This window comes from Aulonocara stuartgranti (genome assembly GCF_965226115.1).
Source record: "Aulonocara stuartgranti genome assembly, chromosome: 4".
NCBI classification, from domain to species: domain Eukaryota; kingdom Metazoa; phylum Chordata; class Actinopteri; order Cichliformes; family Cichlidae; genus Aulonocara; species Aulonocara stuartgranti.
In genome coordinates, this window is record NC_138942.1 from 26,726,368 (window position 1) to 26,746,212 (window position 19,845).

A 19,845-nucleotide genomic window follows, 5' to 3' on the forward strand; every position below is an offset into this window, starting at 1 on the left:
GTAATTAAGCTATTCCCCACCTCATACCCTGTAGATAAGAGCGCTTTCACTCAGGGACACCACTCCCATCAAGATGGAAATGTTCAAATAAAGCAAGAAAAAAAACCTTGCTATAACGTTACAAAATTGCCAGGTGCCCTCAGTGTAGGAGTGGAGTATTCATAACAGTTCTAAGTATGCTAATCAAAGGGTGTGGTTTTCAAGAGTATTTAAAGTATTGCTATGAATTTTTGGCTGGTATTATTTTCCTTCTTTCATAAAGGTTAGTCTAGTGTAACCTCTGTTAAAGGAGGTATTAAAGGAAAGCACCTTACTTTAGTATGTAGAGAACTCCACCGGCTGTTTTATGGCTGCCACAGATACTTGCAGGTCACTCAGCTCATGTAGAACCTTCTTAAGCAAACTGACTGTCCAACCACACTGCGTGGCATGTCAGTTACCTGCTTTGTATGATGAAGTGCACCTGTGTTGAATCGTATGCATTCATCATTTAGGTTTTTCTTACGTGACTAAAATAGTTAAAATACCTAACACTGGGGAAAGGGTTGAAGGTTAAAATGGTTTATATGAGATGGAAATATTGAGTGAAGTGGGTAATACTGGGTTGCTAGATAAATGGTACACATTTGCTAAAAGTGGTGATAATAACAATGGTTATTTTACACAAAAAACATCAAAGCCCAAATACCTCTGTGAATTAAGCTGAAAAAGCACAGACATGCAACACAGTGGAATGGAGCTAGCTTTAGCTATGCTTTGGTTATGATTACATAAGCTAAAGTATATCAAGTACAACATGGTGAAAGAGCATGATCTAACAATAATGGCTAACATACCTAACAGCAGCTAAAGGATAAATGGTCAAAGTAGTTAAGCATACATTACAACATAATGAATAAAATAGCGTACAATAGCTAAAGGATAAGTGGTTCAGATTTGGTATAAAATAATGGTTAAAAAAAAAACCGTGAAATAGTTAATATTACCTAAAAACAATGGGTAAGATATCTCACATTAGCTAAAGGCTAACAATTGAAATATTAAGCATTAAAAATAATTGATAACTGAAACGCTTTAATACTAAAAGTGACAATTTAGCAAATAAATAGAATTAACTGACTAAAGGCTAAAAGAAATGCAGCAGTTAGCTTAAAAAAATGGTGATACTTGAGGATAAGTGTGGGCCTTGTACTGTCATCAAGCCCATCTTTCTGTTATCTGGTTTCACTCACCTCAACATGAACGTGGTTATTGACTGAGAAAGTGAAGCCAGAGTTTTCCCAGTCTAGCTGCAAGGGCACAAAAGAGCCGTCTTTGGCAGCGTTGTTGTCACATTCTTTAATATAAAGAGTGACATTAGTAATTTGAGCTATGGAGGTGTTAATTGACAGCTTTCATGTCATTGCAGTATTTTTCAGGGATGGCTTTTGCTCGGCACATGGACAGGAAAACACCACATTAACAGCAGAGCAGGAAACTAGATGTGTAACTATTTATTTATTTACTTAGAAATATGTTCTAGATAGTTTCCTCATCAACCGGTCGGCCTCCTCGCAGATCTTTGCGCTCTTGCTCCTTCATCTGTTGTCGTAAGGCCTCATCCATGATGCTGCCAGTATCACCCAACTTCTCCCCCCTCCTCCTCCTTGGCCTGGAAGGAGACGGTCAGAGAAACAAACTGACTCCCATCCCATATACGTGTACTGCACATGCTGCATGTCTGAGCATGCAATAAAGGTGGGTGTCTGTGGGTGGGCTGCACCTCCCTCTTGTGTCTGCACTTTAAGGTATTCTGGATGCATTCTTTCATGCATCTCTCTTATCTGTAGTTTATCTCGATCTTTCACCTCATCCTGCAACAGCTTCTCCTCCAGCTGCTTCTGGATCTGCTCACCAATCCTCTGCCTTAGTCTGATATAACAAACATGAGGTGACAATTCTTCTAATTTACATCCACTGACTTCAGCAGCATGATGATTGCAAAGTGATCTTATGGCAAAGCTCATAAATCCTTTCGGTCTCCAACCTATTGATTCTCCTGCGTATCTTGTTTGACTCTGCTGAGCGCTCTAAACCAGCTGAGGTAGCCACACACCCATAATAGAGTAGTCCATGTGAATGTACGCCAGACCTACTGTATATTAAAAAATAAATAAAAAAGGCTTTTCTCATTCACATGTCCAGGAGCTGCTTCCTGCCAAGTGCTGGGCCTTGACCTCCATCTCCCTCAGGCCGTTCTGGGTTCTGAATAAATCAATTTAGTATATTTTAGTTTCCTCTGCTGTTTAGATTTCTGTATGAGGAATAAATAAAAGATTTAAGAGGTTACTGTGGTGTTATTAATCTAGAAGTCAAGTGTCAGTGATGATATTCATAATGGCTTCGCTAGTGTTACAGCTGTAAAATGTGTTTTTCTTTTCCATCATGTGGATGTCTGGGCACGTGAGTGTTTCCTCCCATATTGCAACCTGGCACCAGGATGCAATATGGGAAGAATGCAAGCCTGAAGAGGCAGTGTGATGTTTTGAGCAGTGTTCTGCTATTAAACCTTTGCACACCTTCAGGGGTCTAGTGGACCCCCTATAGCCAATCACAGTGGAGTAGCCACGTCTTACAATCAGAGAGTTATGGTGCACACATATAGTACTGGGTAGCACTATAGCCCCTGTCACTGTTTTCAAGGTCATTTTTGATTTCTACATGAACAGAGCGCTGCTTGCACTTACAGGCTGGAAAGTGTTGAAGGAGGGTGGAGATGAGAGGCAAGAGAGATGAATGAAATAGATCAAAATGAGTCTAGGATCCAAAATAAAAACAGATGGAACAGAGTTGTCTGTTTTGGATTTATAAGGATGGATTAAAGAGGAGGAGTGTGTGCTTGTGTGTGTGATGCTCACAGTTGTGTCTGACTGCCGGGGTCGGATCATAAAGACTGACAGACACACTGCTCGCAGAGGTCAGTGTGACGGCCAAAATCCTCCATCACTCTCAGTATCTCATGAGGAGTGAGAGGGAGAGCAGAGCTGTGAGGGGAGCCAGGTTTCTCTTTCACCTTCCACACTCACTCGATGATGCAACTGAGGACAAAGTGAGGGAGGCTGAAGCAGGTGAGTGCGCTTTAATTCACCGCTTGACACAAAGTGCTCAGACGTATTAGTTTGAGCATCTGTCTCCCGGAGAGCTTCCATAGCGACAGCTATTTTCACCCGTTTTCCTCCTCTGATTTGGCTGTCTGTCTTCCCACCAATTACCAGCAGTGTGTGATTTTCTGTCACAGTCTTTTTATTCTTTAAATGTGATTAGTAGTGTAAAACCAATCAGGCCCCCTTCACTCTCTCTTTTAAATGCCTCACTAATCTGAGGCAGTTGGGTAGAGCCGCTTCTCCTTGGAAACTAATAACAGGCTGCTGGTATTTTTAGTGGCATGAGTTATACCTGACGTCAAGCAAATTTAACAGATTCCCTTATGAAGCATTTCATTTACATTGCAAGATTATTATTTTTTAACTTGCTGTTTAAATCGAGTCAAACACGTCTCAGTATCGTGTCTCATTCCCTGTTTCTCCTCCATCAGCCCAAGCCCTCATTTAAACCCTCGCGCGATGGCATTCGTGCAGCGGATGCGCTCCCCTTGCCTCTCCTTTGTCCAGACATTTTTGTCTCTCCTCCTGAGCACCACGGCCCTCATGTCCTCCTACTGGTGCGTGGGTAAGCAGAAGGTGCCCAAACCGCTGTGTTCGCCCACCAAGCAGACCAATTGCATCCCCGTTCCCGGCGTCTCCAACTCCTCCAGGATTCAGTTCTTCTGGGAGACCGGCGACGACCGCTTTGTCTTCCCCAACTTTCACACCGGACTGTTCATCATCTGTGAGGAGAACATCTACATAGATGAGTGGGGTGAGAGAAAAGAGGGGAGTGGGTAGAAATGTGACAAGCCCAGAATATTGTGATTGATTTCTGTTGTGTAAAGTAAAAACAAAAGTCAAACAGAAGTCCTTACTGACCACAATGGAGAGTCAAAGGACAAAGTTGCTCAGTTTCTTACAAAAGCCCAGACGTGGCACCGCTGACCCTGAAGGGGATTAACAGGAATAGGCACTAATGAATGAGAGAGCACTGGATTTGGACAAAGAAGCTAAAAATAAGCACCGATGCTCCTCTCTAATTTATCTAGTGATGCTTGTAACATTCAATCAGTATCACCGGAAGGTTTTTTATAAGCACGCCCTGATCATACTTGATGATTAAACTGCGTGGTGAGTAGCCAAACAAGGTTAGCCAAACATCTGCCCAGAAACAGGAAGCGAAAGGAATCCTTAGTCCAGCATTAGACACCGAAATGGGTGACAGGAAGAGAGGAAGTGCAAGGTGGTAATGTGAAGTGAGGACTCAGGTGTGTTTGTACGTGTGCGATTGTGACTGTATTTGGGTGGGCGCTCGGCACAAAGAGGATTATCATCTGTGTTTATGTTCTGCTAGCCGAGATTTAGACTTCAACAGCATGACTCAATTATGGATTAAAACCCGGAGAGAGAAAGATTGATAGGATTCACAAACATCGACCGGGTATTCACCGTCTCATTTGCAGCTGATCTGCAGCAGATTTGAAGGATGATTATCAATATTTACGATAAGCCCCTTCAAAAATTCAACTGACATATATGGTTAATTAAGTAAAACTCCACATTACAATACGCGAGCTGTGCATGCACCCTAATCTCGTGGTCTCCAGCTATCTGTTACCATGTCTGCAACAGAGTAAATCAAGTGTTGAGAGAGAAAAGGCTTTCTCCCATCCAAACAAGCCGTACTTGTTCAGTTATTTTCTAATCATGCTGTCATGAACTTTAATATTTAACATGCTAACTGGGGCCTGTAGAGTCTGAGATAGAGCACTTTGGGGGGGTTTTCAATTTCTTTGAGCGTTGGATGATCTGAGCCCACTCCTTGGAGAGGCGTGTGGCTCAGGAAGTAGATCAGGTCATCTGCAACCTTCATATTAGTCATTTACTAATTTGTGGTTCGATTCCTGACTCCTTCAGTCTGCATACGTGTGGGCAAGATAATGAACTCTGAGTTGCTCCTATTAGTATTAACGTGTGTGTGAATATTAGACAGAGAGCGCTTAGTTTAAAAAGGGGTTGCAGTCAGGGCTGTCACCTCACAGCAGGACTCAAATCCACAATCTCGCCCAGGCCTTTTCTGTGTGGAGCATGTTCTCCCAGTGTCTGTGTGGGTTCTCTACAGGAACTTTGGCTTCTTCCCACAGACCAAAGACATGCAGTTAGTGGGGTTAGGTTAACTGGTTGGTTCTAAATTGTTCATAACAAATGTGACGTTGAATGGTTTACTGTCTGTGTTAGCCCTGTGACCCTGTGGCAGCTGGGATAGACTCTTGGGTCCCTTCTGTTTTCAGATTGTTTAGAAATGACCTTATAACCCAGATTGATGGGCAGTAACTTCTCTAGGATCATTGATGTCTTTCCTCCTTATCACTGTATTAACACACCTGACTGCTCCAGATCAGCAGTCCTCCAAAACTGCTTTTACAGAGGTGCTCACACTCACTGATGATCGGTTAATTAAGTGCGTTTGATTATCATTCTCTACTCTCTTAATTCCAATGAAATCAGTAAGGAAGGCATTTAGCCTTAGTGTTGGTTTAATAAATAATATCAGTGTAATAAGTCACGTGTTTTTTACAACCTCCTACGGATGTGAGGATGCTGTTTACTTATAATTATGTCCTGACACATAACACCGTAGAATAGAAAGAGTTTGCACTTTCTTTTTTACACGACTGAAATTCAAAAATAATTCAAAGCAAGTGCGGCGCGGTGTCCTTGGGAGCTCTGAGCACCAATCCAAAGATAAAAATCAAACAAAGCAAATGAAGAAAACCTATAACAACACAGAGGGGAGCGCAGAGTGATGAAGGCCACGAGCACGCGGCTGTGTGTGTTCATTACTGTGTTTTTCTTAATGCACTTTGCACATGCGTGTTCAAGTTAGTGAAAATCTGTTCCTCATTTCTCCCCCTTTATTTGCATCTGTTTTTCTTAAGTCTCCGTATGCTGTACTTTCAGGGCCACCTCGGTGTAGAGCCATATGGTACTCTAATTATTTCAGCTGCCATGTAAACAATTAGATAAACAGGCTACAAAGAGGCTTAACCCACTACTGGCACACGTTGCTACTGTTTTTAACGCACGGCCCGTTTGATTGGTGGAAACAAAATGTGGCAATATCGAAATGAATCTAATCTAATCTAATGTTATAAAAATGGAAAACACAACAGTCTCAATGTGTGACCCTGTAGCCACAATCTTTCGAGATCTGAGCTAATCTTTTAATCTCCTATCACCAGGTTAACTCAGGCCATTACAGCACTCATGCAAACGGTCATCTCAAATCTGGTTTCTCACACAGTAATTCGATTGCAGTGTTTATTTACACTGAGAGTAATTACGCAGGGGCTGGCGGATTTTGGGGAGAGACAATGCTGCAATGGGTCTTACATAAAACATTTCCAGAGCAAACTCTTCTCATGTTTTCTTCTGATTTCTAGAGGAAAAGTGTCGAGGCTTTTACACACTCCCCCCAGGATCTGAAAAAGGTAAAGTTTTGCGGTTTCTCCCGCAGTGTCGTTTGAAATCCGTTCCCTCATCTGTCCCCTCTCTCAGCCTCTCCTCCTCCTTCTACAGCAATGCTTTGGCTGTCGCTGTCAATGGAGCTCGTGAATATCGGTCTGCTGTTAATCAGCTGCATACTGCTGTCCGTGCAGCTGTGTATCAGGGCCTGGTTTCCCTCTACGCAGCACTGGGGCCAGCTGCTCAATGCTTTTGCAGCTGTCTTCACAGTCCTGGGAGGTACAATATTTAGATGCATAGTCAAATCAGAGTGACTTCTGTTAACACCGCAGAAACACCGACAGAGTGACCAGGTTGTTACATTTCCTCGTTTTGTCCTCTCAGGTCTGCTCGGGATGGTCGGTCACATGATGTTCATGCAGGTGTTTCAGACCACTGCCTCGATGGGACCAGAAGACTTCAAGCCACATAGTTACGGGTACTCCTGGGCATTCTAGTGAGTTCTTTAACCATTTATATTACGTAGAAGATGTAGAAGATCACAGTGGTTCAGCCCAATTAGTTGTTCCCTCTCTGACTCAGACCATACTGGTATGATGATAATCTATTCCTCATGTCTATTGCTAAGTGCTTGTCTGACTGACTAAAATTCTTGTTTTGGGGATGAAAACAGGAGAATAAACATTCTTTTCCTGGCTCTTATGTGAATCAGACCAATTTTTTTCCACACCAAATTCCTTGAGCTGTTTGTTTGGGATTCTTTGTGGGACCTCTCAATCAGCTGGGGATCAAGTCCCTCCAGCTTGTCACGCTACTGAAATGCCCTCAAATCATTTGCCCACTTAAAACGACAGTTTTACAACTCTCAGCTTCTGGAAATAAGTTCTTCTGCAAACACACAGTTGCTTGATGCGTTTTAGAGACACAGTACTGTGCAAAAGTCTTGAGTCATCCCTCATTTCTTTATATATTTTATTTAGGAAATAGGTGCATCAATTTATTGCAACGGATTCCAACATACATAGGATACAATATGTGTATATTCTATGTAGAAATACAATATAGCAAAGTCCTGTGTCATTTTTTAAGGACATGACTTTCAGATACTGTTTATCTGCTTTAGGCCTGCCAATTCTTCTTTTCCACTTGTCCAGTATAAATAGTATAAAAGTCAGAGTTTCTGAGTTTTCCCTTTAAGTCCAACTTCCAAGTTGAAGTTAACAATCCAAGATGGTAGTAGGGCACCAAAAAGCTACTCGGAATAATATTACTACTTGTGAAAAAACAAAACATTGTGAAACGTTTGTGATGCCGTTTCTGTTTCTCCTCCTCTGCCTCCAACAGTGTGGCCTGGCTTGGCTTCACCATCTGCATGGCTGCAGGTGTCTCCACCCTGAACAACTATACCAAAAAGGTCCTGATGGTGGGTCCCAGGCGTGCCTCTGACCTCAACCCCTGCAGCTTTAACTTTATGGGACTTCTGCCACCTGCTCCTTACTACACACCACCAAATCCTGCCTCCAACCTCACCTGTCCCCTGTCTCCTCCTCGGATCTCCCACTTGTCTCCCTACTATGCCCCCCCTTCGGAAACATTGCCGCCCTCCGCCCCCACCCCCACCCCAAGGCTCACGCACTCCCATTCACTTCCTATCTCGATTTCTAAGTCCTTCCCTCCTCCCCCCTCTCACCCTGCACCTGGATCACCTTTTCACCGTCTGTCCCTGCCCTCACCATCTCCCTCACCTACACCACCCGTCTCTTACCACACGACCCTCCCAAGACACCAGGAGAGTCATTACGAGCAGGAAGAGGACTACAGCCCCCTCTGAGGACCTACTCCTCTCTTAGAAATGCTGTGTGCTGGGAATATTAAACTTTATAGAACATGGTCCCAAATTCCCTCCATTTCTCAGTTTGAGGTCCTGCACCCATAGGTAACAATCACATTTACACAATGTTAGAAAACACAAGTTCTGTACTGAAAAAATATGTAATATTAACTTTTTCTGCTTGTTGTAAATAAATGCAAACACAGTTTTGCATTCTCCTGTTTGTTGTGGAGCAATTTTGGCCCACTTCTTTATAACGTCTGTGAGCACATGGGGATAATTTTGTGTTAATACACAGAGGCAGTTAAAGATATACTTCGTTTTTCCTCTCTCTTTACTTCCTTCTAAACCCATTCATGTTACTAATGGACGTCATCTGTTGTGAGATGTTGCCGTGTTTCTTCATAAGTGTGTGAATGTGAGAGTGAATGAATAGTGGAATTGTAAAGCGCTTTGGGTGCCTAGAAAACCGCTATATAAATGCAATCCATTATTATTATTATAAGATTACACAACTTTTTTGTATTTATTAATTTATTTAATCAGAATATTTGAATATTTGTAAAATAAACATTTTTTTTTAGAACATAATAAAATTTTAACATTTGATGTGTTTCCTTTGGACTGCTTTTGTTAGAAAATAACATTTTAGTGATTCATAAACCAGTGTATTCATTTGTTATTTACAATCTGCAATGTCTGTTATTTAAATGAAGAACATGTGGATAAAGACTGAGCATAACACAGAAACTCCTCATTATGTATAAAATGTATATCAACCTTCACTTTGTGAGCCAGTGTAGTTAATTAAGAAATCCATGTCATGACAACTGGAGAAGAAAAATAAAAACACCTCCAATAACTGATTGAAATTCACGTTTTAATATAGTAAAAATCACCGTCAGTGTCATTCATCATGACGTACAAAGGTAGCAAAAATAAACAAGAGCATACAGAGCGTCATGGGAAACAAATTCTATTTACACACTACATCTCATACACCAAGAGTAAAGCCAGTTGCCTTTCAGTGTGGAAGCAGGTTTAATCTGGGTGATCGAATCTATGCTTTTAGAAACTAATGTGATTACATTTACAACCAGAAAAGACAGCTGAGTCTTTGAGTTATGTAAAATGGCAACTTTCAAACACTCCATGAGAACGTAACCAAAAGGCTTTTATGTGTTTCACGCTGAAACAAAGTAAATTCATTTTGCCTTTACATTTAGTATTAAACTGTATCTCCAGGGTTTGATTTGGTGTCTTCCCAATTACAAACAATTACAGCACAACCTCAGCAGCATCATAATATCGGCTTTCCACCGTATATCTTTGTATAGTCTTATTATATTTTTATATATTATGTAAGACTTCAAACAGATTAGCTACGGGTTGATTGCATTATGTTTTCACTCTGTTTATTCAGTGGCACACTGTATGAAGTAATACAAGGGCAAATTAAAAATTAAAAATCAATAAACTAACAACAAAAAAAAATCTAAACAATAAAACTCACCCATTTCCATATTATAAATGTACATTACAAACTGTTTTTTTTTTATAATAGAGGGATATTAATAGGTCTTAGTCTATGATAGCATCTTATAAACATTAAGGCCTTTTTTTATGTAATTAAAAAAAATAAAGGATTGTTTATCATTAGATGCCCTCAATAAATCCAGCCCCACTCTGGGCTGGAAATACACTCAAATACAGCTGTGATCGACTGAGCCTGCAGAAATAAGCCCGAAACTCCGATTATCTGAAAGCAGGCTCAGTTAAACACCAGTATGTATTTGAGGAGGATCAGCAGATCTACTATATCTATAGCTGAAAATACACTAGCAGCTCAAATCTGATGTCCAAAACAGATACATGTAAACACAGACCACACACTGTAATTAAAGCCAGATTTTAGCTGGAAGAGCAGATTCAGTTAAGGGTTCCAGGTTTGAATTCTGGAGCTACTCCGCAGTCTTCTTGCGTAGCACGAAGTAAATGATGGAGGAGAGGAATGTGAGAGCGAAGGCGATCCACGCCAAAATGAAGCAATGGCCGTAACTACCCAGACTTTGTTCATTAGTATGGAAGCGGTCTGTGTAGATGGAGGCAGCGATCATGATGCACAGGCCTGAAGTGAAGGAAACATGGAGACGAGTGAAGATGCACATCAGCGGATGTCATACAGAGAGAAACACCCTCAGTGAAAGGAATAAAACATAAGAGAAAAAAGAAATACTCACAGGCAAGGAACTGAAAGACACCAGAGACGAGGAACCTCTGTCCTTTGGGGAGGGTGAAGAGTTGAGCCACAAATACGAAGATTCCAATGATGGAGAATATACAAGCTAGCACTGAGCTGGCCTGCACTGCTTGGAGGTAACCTGCAGGCGGAGCCAGAGAGAGCAAACGCAATGAAGATACAGAGTGTGTGAAAGGGTGTGGGGGGTGTAATAGCTTAAGGACACTCCCTGGAAACGGCAGCACTGCAGTCACATTGAACCTTTGAAAATCTCAGACACAGTTGCAATGCTGACAGGCAGGAACATTATGTTCAAACACGCCAAATGCTTTATGGTAAAAAGACGCTGATCACAAACAGCTAAAACAGTCTTGTATGTTTGACTCAAGGCAATAACTGCATACCAAAGGATTAGGAAAAAGTCTTCATTTGCAATGCAAATAATACAGAATTTGGGTGAGTGTAAACTCATTGTGTGTCCCACCAAATGATGCAGATAAAAAGCATGTTCCTGGATTCAACTCTCAATGCTTAAAATAGGTGTTATATTTAATGTGTGAGCTCCAGGCCCCAAAGTATTGTATCAGATAGTACTCTTAACAGAATGCACTGTATATATATTTAAATCTTAGTTGTCTTCCCTTATAAATGGAGCATCACTGTTTAAAATCACAATGCAGTCACAGTGTGTTTGTGCATCTAACTGTGCCTGTGCAGCTCTGCTTAACACAACTGACCAGCTACATGTCATAGCATCAAACTATTACTAATCTCTTACTTTGATTCTACACATACGAAAACGTAACACTGAGAGGTGCAAGCATGGAAACATGTTCTCTTACTCTCTGGGTAGGTTGGTGGAAGATCAACAGAATGCCATGAGTTATTCACGAAAACCCAGCGGGCCCATATATCAGTGGGCATGTTTCCGGCTGAGATGACCCACCAGGCCTGACGGGGAAGACAAAGACAATATTTGCAAAAATATTAACAGAATTCTTGTGTGCTAAAGTAAAAGCGGTGAATCAGTATGAGTGGAAATTAAACAGGTAGATACTGCAGCAGCAGTTATGGTGTGCATTTGCAGGGGGAAATTATGACAATATGAAGAAGGAATTCACTCATTCCTTTAACTGAGACAAATCTCACTCAGGTATGCAACAGTGGCTGCAACGCAGGTGAGACTCGCATATAGGTATCCGTACTTGTGTGACGTATCTGGGTAAGACGCTCAGCGGTATGGGGTAATGACACAGAGCTCGTCACCATATATTGCACAGAAATGTCAAACATGTGGCCATCCAGAAGAACAGCTGGCCGCACGCCGAGAAGGAATGAATTCCTCAACAGATGAATCAGTCTCAACTCTTTGCCCATCCATCATGTCAGAGATGCACAAGGCCTGAAGCTAAGGGAGGAGGCCAGCAGCAATGCTGGGGCAATTATGCCTTGAGCATGGAAGAAGTCTATACACGGATAACAAGAATTGCACTTACATTGTCAATAGTGGCTGTCAGGAGGATGATGATGCAGGCGATGTGGAGAACAAAGATGGCGGCGAGGAGAATCAGCATGATGACTGTGCTGCAGAGAGGAAGGCACAACTTTAACATGTAACAGGGCGAGTAAAATAAACCAAGCAGACTAGGAGGGAACAGTCAAGCGTGGCCTACAGCTAACTCATTGTGTTGTTTGGTTTTTCTTTAGTAAAGGAAGCCTTTCGTGCGAGTCCCAAGTGTGTGCGCGCGCACACACATCCTCATGAACGCACGCATTCAGTGCACCAAAGCTAGGCCCAAACCTGGCACCCGCTCAGGGCGTGGCTTCTTAACGTCTAATTACCCTGGTTTACGGCTCCCAGTAAAAGAATCAGAGGTGCTGATGGGCAATTGTGTTTCAAACAAAATCAGTGTATCCCTGGGAAAGCAGATACCTCTGGTATAGAGACAACTGTGGAGGAAAGTTCATGACAGGCAGATGAGTTTAGGCTTGTCTCAGGGCATGGTGATTACAGTGGAGGAACCTGCCACTCCCTAAAATAACTGTAGAGACTACACTCTGTTCTCTGCACCTTGATGCTCCACACCTGATCCCTTTAGTCTGAATCGGACCGCTCGATATCTCCCGACTTAAAAAATAAACTTAAGCCTAGCTTTAAAAACTGTTCCCCCTGACTGATTAGTCAAAAAAGATGACCCCGCCTATGAGATATCAGTTAGTTTAGAATTTGCTAATCTAATGTATACAAGAGCTATGTTTGGCTGTAGCTAACAATAAGGCTGCTCTGGGTGTGAACATCTGGAATGCGCTGGTTCTCTGGGCTGGTAAAGGAGTGTTCATGGGATGGGTCCTCATACACGCTTCACACGCCCGCCAGCTCCCTTACTTTCATACGCAACCACGCACGTATACAAAAAGAAAAGGGGAGGGGCACATCCCCGCAAAGTAATTTCCCACGTTTTGCCCACTTCCAATCTAGTGACAGCGAAGGCAAATATTGGCTCTGCGGCTCAGCCTGAAGGCAGAGAACGCAAATACAGAAAGAAGGACCAAACTTTAATGAAAAAAAGCTGTGAGCAGATAAACAACAACAATAACAACAAAGTTAAAGCTGATGCTTTCATTTAAAACACGCACACTGAGCACTTTGATCAAAGAAGACATGTTGACTGCTCCTGTGGGCTTTCCCCCCGACTAAATCTGAATCTAGCATATTTTCCATACACAAAATAGACCACATTTGTTTGGGGCAAGATCTGAGAATGTAGCAAAACCACAAGTCCTGATGCAGGAACTGAGACTGGAGCAAAACCTGGTGAGGAACAAGTTGCTTTAACGGTAGAGCAAAGAAAGGTAAACAGGCTCTACTTCACAGATGCACAGACACACACGTCTCCACACTTTAGCCTTTTTTATCATTAGATTTTCTTATCTTCCAATGGAAAAAAAAAAACCCAAAACATTAATGCAAAACTACAAAACAAGCTTCTATTCAAACATCACTCAAGCTTGATGAAACACCTGTAGAAAAGAAGCAAAAGAAGAAGAAGAATCTTTGACTTACTGTTAGGTGGCTGTTTGTCTCTTCAAGTCTAATTCCTCCTGCTCTCAAAGACACCGATTTCAGACTGTGTCCAAATGTACAAACACAAGTTCTACTCAATCTGCCCACTATTTTACCCTGCCCTCTTTTTAAGTCCACACCCAGGACAAGCCTCTTGCTGACTTGATCACATAATCTCTGCCCCTTTTTCTTTCTGTCCCGTCTCTTCCTCCTCGACTCTTCACTCATCGTCCCACCCTCCCTCTCTCTCTATGTGTACACATACCAACGCTCAAACGGACACTTAGTTTCTCTGTGTTTGGTGTGTTTTGCCTTTGTCACTCAGCTGATGGTGGTGATTTTCTCTGTGAGGACACACGTGATGATTCACTGACATTATGTGGGAAAAGCGGGGGGGGGGGGGGGGGGGGTGTTAAAGCCTTGGAAAGTGATTTTACGCATGTTGCCATGGCAGCAGACTGTAACCACCCAAAACACAATCACATTGTTACTAGTGTGTGTATGTTATGTACCAACAATCATAACTTAGCTGCGCAGACGCACACAAACACACATAACTGAATTTATTGTTTCTCCCTAATCACTGCCATTCGCCTTTTCCAGCTTTTGTTACAGAGGAAGAGGTTTCAGGATAAAGGAATGTTGGTGCTTGCCATCGAGGGAAAAATAGCTGGAGGCCCAAACGAGTGCAGCTCGTTGCTTAAGTGAAAAAGATGGAGCAGAAAAGGGGGAGGAGGTTCTTTGCAGAAAGTAGGGTGGCAGTGAGGTATTTCACGCCGCTCGAAGTTCATTAGTTATTACTTATTATTACTCGTCTGTTCCTGCTGATGATTGAGGTTCTCCCAATGACTCCAGTGAGTCAAAGTCATCTGCTTCTTTAGCAGATCGCACAGATTACTCACAGGAAGAACCTTACAGAGGGAATCTATTAGGCTTGTCCTCATTTTCAGTGCCATGCAGGCTGTGTGTACTGTAGGAATAGTGGACGTATGGGATCGGGGTATGTGTAAGCATCCTTGTGAGCCTTCGAATGAGCCTAGCAGCATGGCAGTTCAGTGGTTAGCGCTGGCCCTGGGTTCAACCCCAGATATAGGTCATGTGTCGAGTTTGCATGTTCTCCCCATGCTTGAAATCATGATAGGGCGAAGCAGTTCTCAAGTTTCACTGTAGTTAAATTAAAGTTTAACACTATGAAATCACAGGATTTCATAGATAATCATAATAAGTAGATTTCTTATCTCAGGTACACATCATCTCAGTTGTGACAGCCGTATCCCGACCCACCTTCTGTTTACGAGGGGAAACCGTTCTACCTGTGACTCATGCTGAAGCCACCCTAGTTTGAGTCAAAGAATAAGAATTTGAAGCTGAAGTTGAGCATGACAGGTTTCCTTTCAAAGGCGATCAGTCCATATCATCATAAACTATTTCATTACGGCCTAAAATGTGTTACACAACCCACAGCAAATCAAACATTAACAATGCAGCGTGCTGGTGTCAGAGCCTCATAACTACATCTAACAGCAGTTACACTCTACATCCTGTTTTCCCTCACAGTAATGGACACAGTAAGAGGCGAAGACCGAATTAGAAAAACTAGAATTTCCACATCGTGGTTGTATGCCTCTATTAACCAATCAAGTTGAAACATGTTAGTTAGTTGTCCAAGTTGGTGGTGTGAAAATAGATGCTGTCTGCTTCACAGAGTATGAGGATAATACTCTGTGATTTCTGACATCTACAAAAAAAACAAAAACTAATTTGACCTGGATTTGTTAAGCTCTGTTGTAACTGTTTTGCTCTGTGTGTAGTGTATGAGTGTGCAAGTTCAATGGGCAATAGAGCTAATGTGTGAATAACAAAGGCTTACACACAACAGTAGACAAAGCTACAAATATAGATGCTGCTGCAAGAAGCTGCACATTAAGAGCAGAAGCTTCATGGAGCACCGGACGACTACGCTATACAACAGTCATGCTGTTTCCATGTGAGCCACCAAGTCTAGTGTGACTAACTCAGAAAAAGAAATATGAATTGTAGCCACAAGTTCCTCTTTTTAAAAGAGTCGCTGACATCACAGCAACGAGTGCCTTCGACTTTTTGAGTATGAAATGTCATCATATTTTAATTTTAGCTCATTTTAAATTTGTGTAAATTGTTCCCACACAGTTAGAACTTGAAATGCCACTTGCATTGTAAATCCCTATGACAGGTGAACTTACAGTAAAGCACGATGATGTCAACTGCGCGGAAGCACGAGAGGCGGAGACTAGTTCAAAGTTTGAATTCGGTCACTAGGCAACTGCAGCAAGTGTAAGGGCATATGGCGAGGATAAAGACGAGCTGATGAGCAGCAAAATTGATAGAGTATTCTGCGTGTGATCATTTAGTCTACTGATTATATCTCTGACCATTTGGACATTTTGATCTTTAAACGAGGTTTGCAGCAGAAGGAAGTGGAAGGTGGCACTTCCTGAAAAAAACTAATTTGATGACAAAAATAACAACAGATGCAAGTAGGTAGGAAAGTCAAACACAATGTAGATGAAGCATCCAAAAATAATCTGTGTGTGGACTGGGAGGCTGAGATCACTTGTTTGCTTCTGCTGAGAATTAAAGTATGGCTAACAACATTTCTGAGTCAAAAGCTTGGCGGTGAGTTAGCATCGTATTAGGCTACCTCGGCCTCAGGTATGAGCCAGCAGGATAATAGCACACTTGCAGACCAGAGCAGAGGCTGCTCGAGGTCACAGCAGGGCTCACTGTGTGGCTCATAACATGAAAGCACGCACACAAGCATGCTTCCATACAAAACACTGTTGTCTCACATTGTTCTTTAGTATGACAAGAGCAGAATCAAGACTACAGAAGCCTTCAGATGAATGAGTGGTCTTTCATTCATTCACTCACTCTTTCAACACTCTCTATTTCTGATGCCGCGCCTCGGTCACCTGACCTATCGTTCCACGTCCCGCCCTATGGGAAAGCATCCGAGTCCGTTGAAATTGCGCACTTCAGGTTTTAGAATGCAGTTGCATACATCATCCAGCAATGTACGCCAAACATCCTCTGTGGGAAAGCTGGGAGATCGGTGCATGTGATCATATCAAGTCCTGTAATTTGTGCAATGTGACTTCAGATAAAAAACTGCAACTGCTTAAAATATACAATCAGAAAAAAAGTGATATTGGCTGAAGAAAACAGGAGGAGAAAGGAGAAGACAAAGCTGTGAGAGGAGAATGCGGTTGGGCCTGCTCCTGTTCTGGGCGTGTTGACCCCACCTTGCAGCGAAGTTAAGCTCAGGTTTGCAATGTTCTATTCAGCGCGACAGGCCACTCCCTTCAGCCTGTTCATCTCGCCATAATATTAGAAAAGTGTTGGGAGTTTGAGGAAAAAAGCCCCAAAACAAAACAAAATGAATACTTTCTTTGTTTTTTTGCCACATCAGTTATGCAAGAATCATGCCAGCCCCCTTTTTTTTTAAGTTCTCGGTGTAATTTTAGGAGAGGAAATTGCCATGAGTCATGCATCAGTCAGCTATTATTTTTTTTCAGAGTGAAAAACTTAGCGGGTGTTTTGCACACCGCAGTTGTGCATGCAGCAGGAGGGGTGGGGAGGGGGGGGGGTCGGAGCGTAGCCACGGCAGATTTCTCAGATCCAAACACAAGTCGACAAATCATGTGCCTCCATAACTGTTAAAGGAGAACCAATCAGGTGGCTTGCTCAACACACAGCCCTTTGTCGTGCTGGATCACTCAAAACAGCCGTCATACTGTGTGATCGACAGTGTTGTACTAATACTGATTCCTCCCCAGCGTATGCTCATTCATGGCGGTCCAATTTCAGTTTATTGCACACTGTTGGGTTCATTAAAGAGCTGAAAAGCAGAACTCAATCTGCTCTGCAACAATCGCAGGAACACACATTACTGCAAATGAGCCACGAGACCGACCAAGACAAGGGCTTCTCAATCATGGATTACCTGTCTCACCTTGAAGCCTTGAGCTAAGCCCTGCATTTTTGATTTAGCAGCTGTTTGCGGCACTGGTATTGCTAATCATTTATCACTTTGACACATGTTAAAATGTTTGGAGACGAGCCTCAGATACAGCCCAGCCACGTGATGCGGATGCCTGAACAAGGCGTACAAAAGAGCAGGTCGCTACGTTTTGGTTGGGCAACGTCAAAATCCTTTAATGAAGGTGGCTGTTAGGAGCGAGGAGTGAGGGAGGATTTCGACACGACCGTGTGAAACAAAGCCATCCCAGCGGTGCCTACATGCCAACACAGTGGAAGCAGCCAGGAGAAGATAAGCACGGTGTGGTTATAAAGAGATGGACATGGTGGGCGGCAATAATCAGGCAGCCTGTGGTGTTTAAATGATGCACAGTTGGTCCAAAGGGGCCAGAAATGTGGCATGAAAATATCCTTCACATCGTTACATACCGCAACCAGCCTAAACCGCTGGTACAAGACAGAATGGACCCATGCTTTCATGTTGTTCACGCCAAATTCAGACCCTACTATCTGAATGCCACAGGTCAAAGGAGTGTGCCCAGTCGTCTGACCCAACACTGACATTTCTACCCGGAGGACTGCTGCTTTCTGGACATTTTCCCAGTAGATCAACAGCTCCTGATTCACTCAGACCAGCCAAGTCGCTGGCGTATTTACACAATAGTAAAGCTCTCTGTCTGTGGTTAGCGTCTCACTCGCCTCATTCCTGTTCCATCTCACAATATGTCACACCCTGCTCTGAGATTTCTAAACCTCTCCTATAAAAACAGTGACTGGGACTCCTTGGAAGAAGCCAGAGTGAACGAAGGGGCCAGAAAAAAAATTGATGTTGAAACTCTTGATTTGCCAAGGGGCAATTGTGTAATTTCAAAAGTACACCATCACCCTTATCTCTGCTCCCGGTGTCACCAGACTGGTTCTGATGAAAAGCCCCGGAACAGGCATGTCAGCCAAGGCGTGAGCCGCTCGCTCAGTCACATGTACATAAAAGCGTTTATAAGCACAGGGATATGTGAGCAGAGCATCTTGAGAAAAGCAAATATGAACAAACTGTACTCCAAATTAATCAACTTCTAAGGGAGTTACTCACAGACAGAGAAACACACCAACACACAGAGTTTCCATTCCCACCCTCCTTTTCTCTGCTGCTCTGGGGCGAGATGGTCATCAGTTTCAGTTTCCAGTAAAACTTTTTTTTAAAAAGTCTTTCTTTAGACAAAGACATTTAAGATACCGTTCATTTAGGAACCAAAATGAGCAGCAGGGTAACACCTGTGATGTAAAAAAGTGGGTTAATTCATATTATTTACGACACTACTTTTTAATCAGGTGTTCTTTTTCTCTAAGACCTGATAAATATGGACAAAAATAACCATTGTTTTACAAAACTGGCCCCAGTTTTTCAATTTTAAAATACATGTTACCATTTAAGCAAAGTTACACTATAATAAGGTGTTAGTCTTCATACCCGACACACAGCTGTACACAGTGTTAGCATCTACTGACATAAACAGCTCAAAAGGTTTCAGGATTTTTAATACGAACTATTTCTTTTTTATATACAAATCATACCAAACCTTAGCTTGCTACCTTACTAGTACCAGGTTGGACCCCATTTTTGCCTTCATACCTGCTTTAATTCTTCGTGGCATAGATTCGATGAAGTGCTGGAAACGTTCCTCAGAGATTTTGATCCATGTTGACATGACAGCGTCACACAGCTGCTGGACATCCATGATGTGAATCTCCTGTTAAACCACACCTGGTGACTGTGGGGGCCATTTGACTACAGTGAACCCACCGTTACGGTGTGGTGTGTTGTCCTGTTTGGAAGCAGCCAGGAGAAGATAAGCACGGTGTGGTTATAAAGAGATGGACATGGTGGGCGGCAATAATCAGGCAGCCTGTGGTGTTTAAATGATGCACAGTTGGTCCAAAGGGGCCAGAAATGTGGCATGAAAATATCCTTCACATCGTTACATACCGCAACCAGCCTAAACCGCTGGTACAAGACAGAATGGACCCATGCTTTCATGTTGTTCACGCCAAATTCAGACCCTACTATCTGAATGCCACAGGTCAAAGGAGTGTGCCCAGTCGTCTG

General features: G+C 42.6%; 2 protein-coding genes across 4 annotated transcripts; one reads left to right on the forward strand and one right to left on the reverse strand.

Moving 5' to 3' along the window:
• Positions 1-1,085: 1,085 nt before the first annotated feature.
• Positions 1,086-9,915, forward strand: gsg1 (germ cell associated 1). 2 transcript variants are annotated; one of them, XM_082531384.1, is made up of 6 exons: positions 1,086-3,107; positions 3,575-3,897; positions 6,569-6,616; positions 6,705-6,869; positions 6,975-7,086; positions 7,935-9,915. In XM_082531384.1, exons 2-6 carry the CDS (start codon positions 3,603-3,605, stop codon positions 8,419-8,421), a joined length of 1,107 nt encoding a protein of 368 aa, XP_082387510.1. In that variant the 5' UTR covers positions 1,086-3,107; positions 3,575-3,602; the 3' UTR covers positions 8,422-9,915. The 2 variants fall into 2 exon arrangements, with proteins under 2 accessions (XP_082387510.1, XP_082387511.1); XM_082531385.1 differs by lacking the exon at positions 1,086-3,107 and having other exon boundaries at positions 3,118-3,897.
• Positions 9,288-19,479, reverse strand: LOC309705506 (epithelial membrane protein 1). Of its 2 annotated transcripts, none has more exons than XM_082531390.1 (5): positions 19,372-19,479; positions 12,157-12,244; positions 11,503-11,611; positions 10,662-10,802; positions 9,288-10,549 (listed from the first exon to the last, which is right to left on the reverse strand). In XM_082531390.1, exons 2-5 carry the CDS (start codon positions 12,232-12,234, stop codon positions 10,383-10,385), a joined length of 495 nt encoding a protein of 164 aa, XP_082387516.1. In that variant the 5' UTR covers positions 12,235-12,244; positions 19,372-19,479; the 3' UTR covers positions 9,288-10,382. The 2 variants fall into 2 exon arrangements, with proteins under 2 accessions (XP_082387516.1, XP_082387515.1); XM_082531389.1 differs by lacking the exon at positions 19,372-19,479 and adding an exon at positions 13,725-13,891.
• Positions 19,480-19,845: the final 366 nt, after the last annotated feature.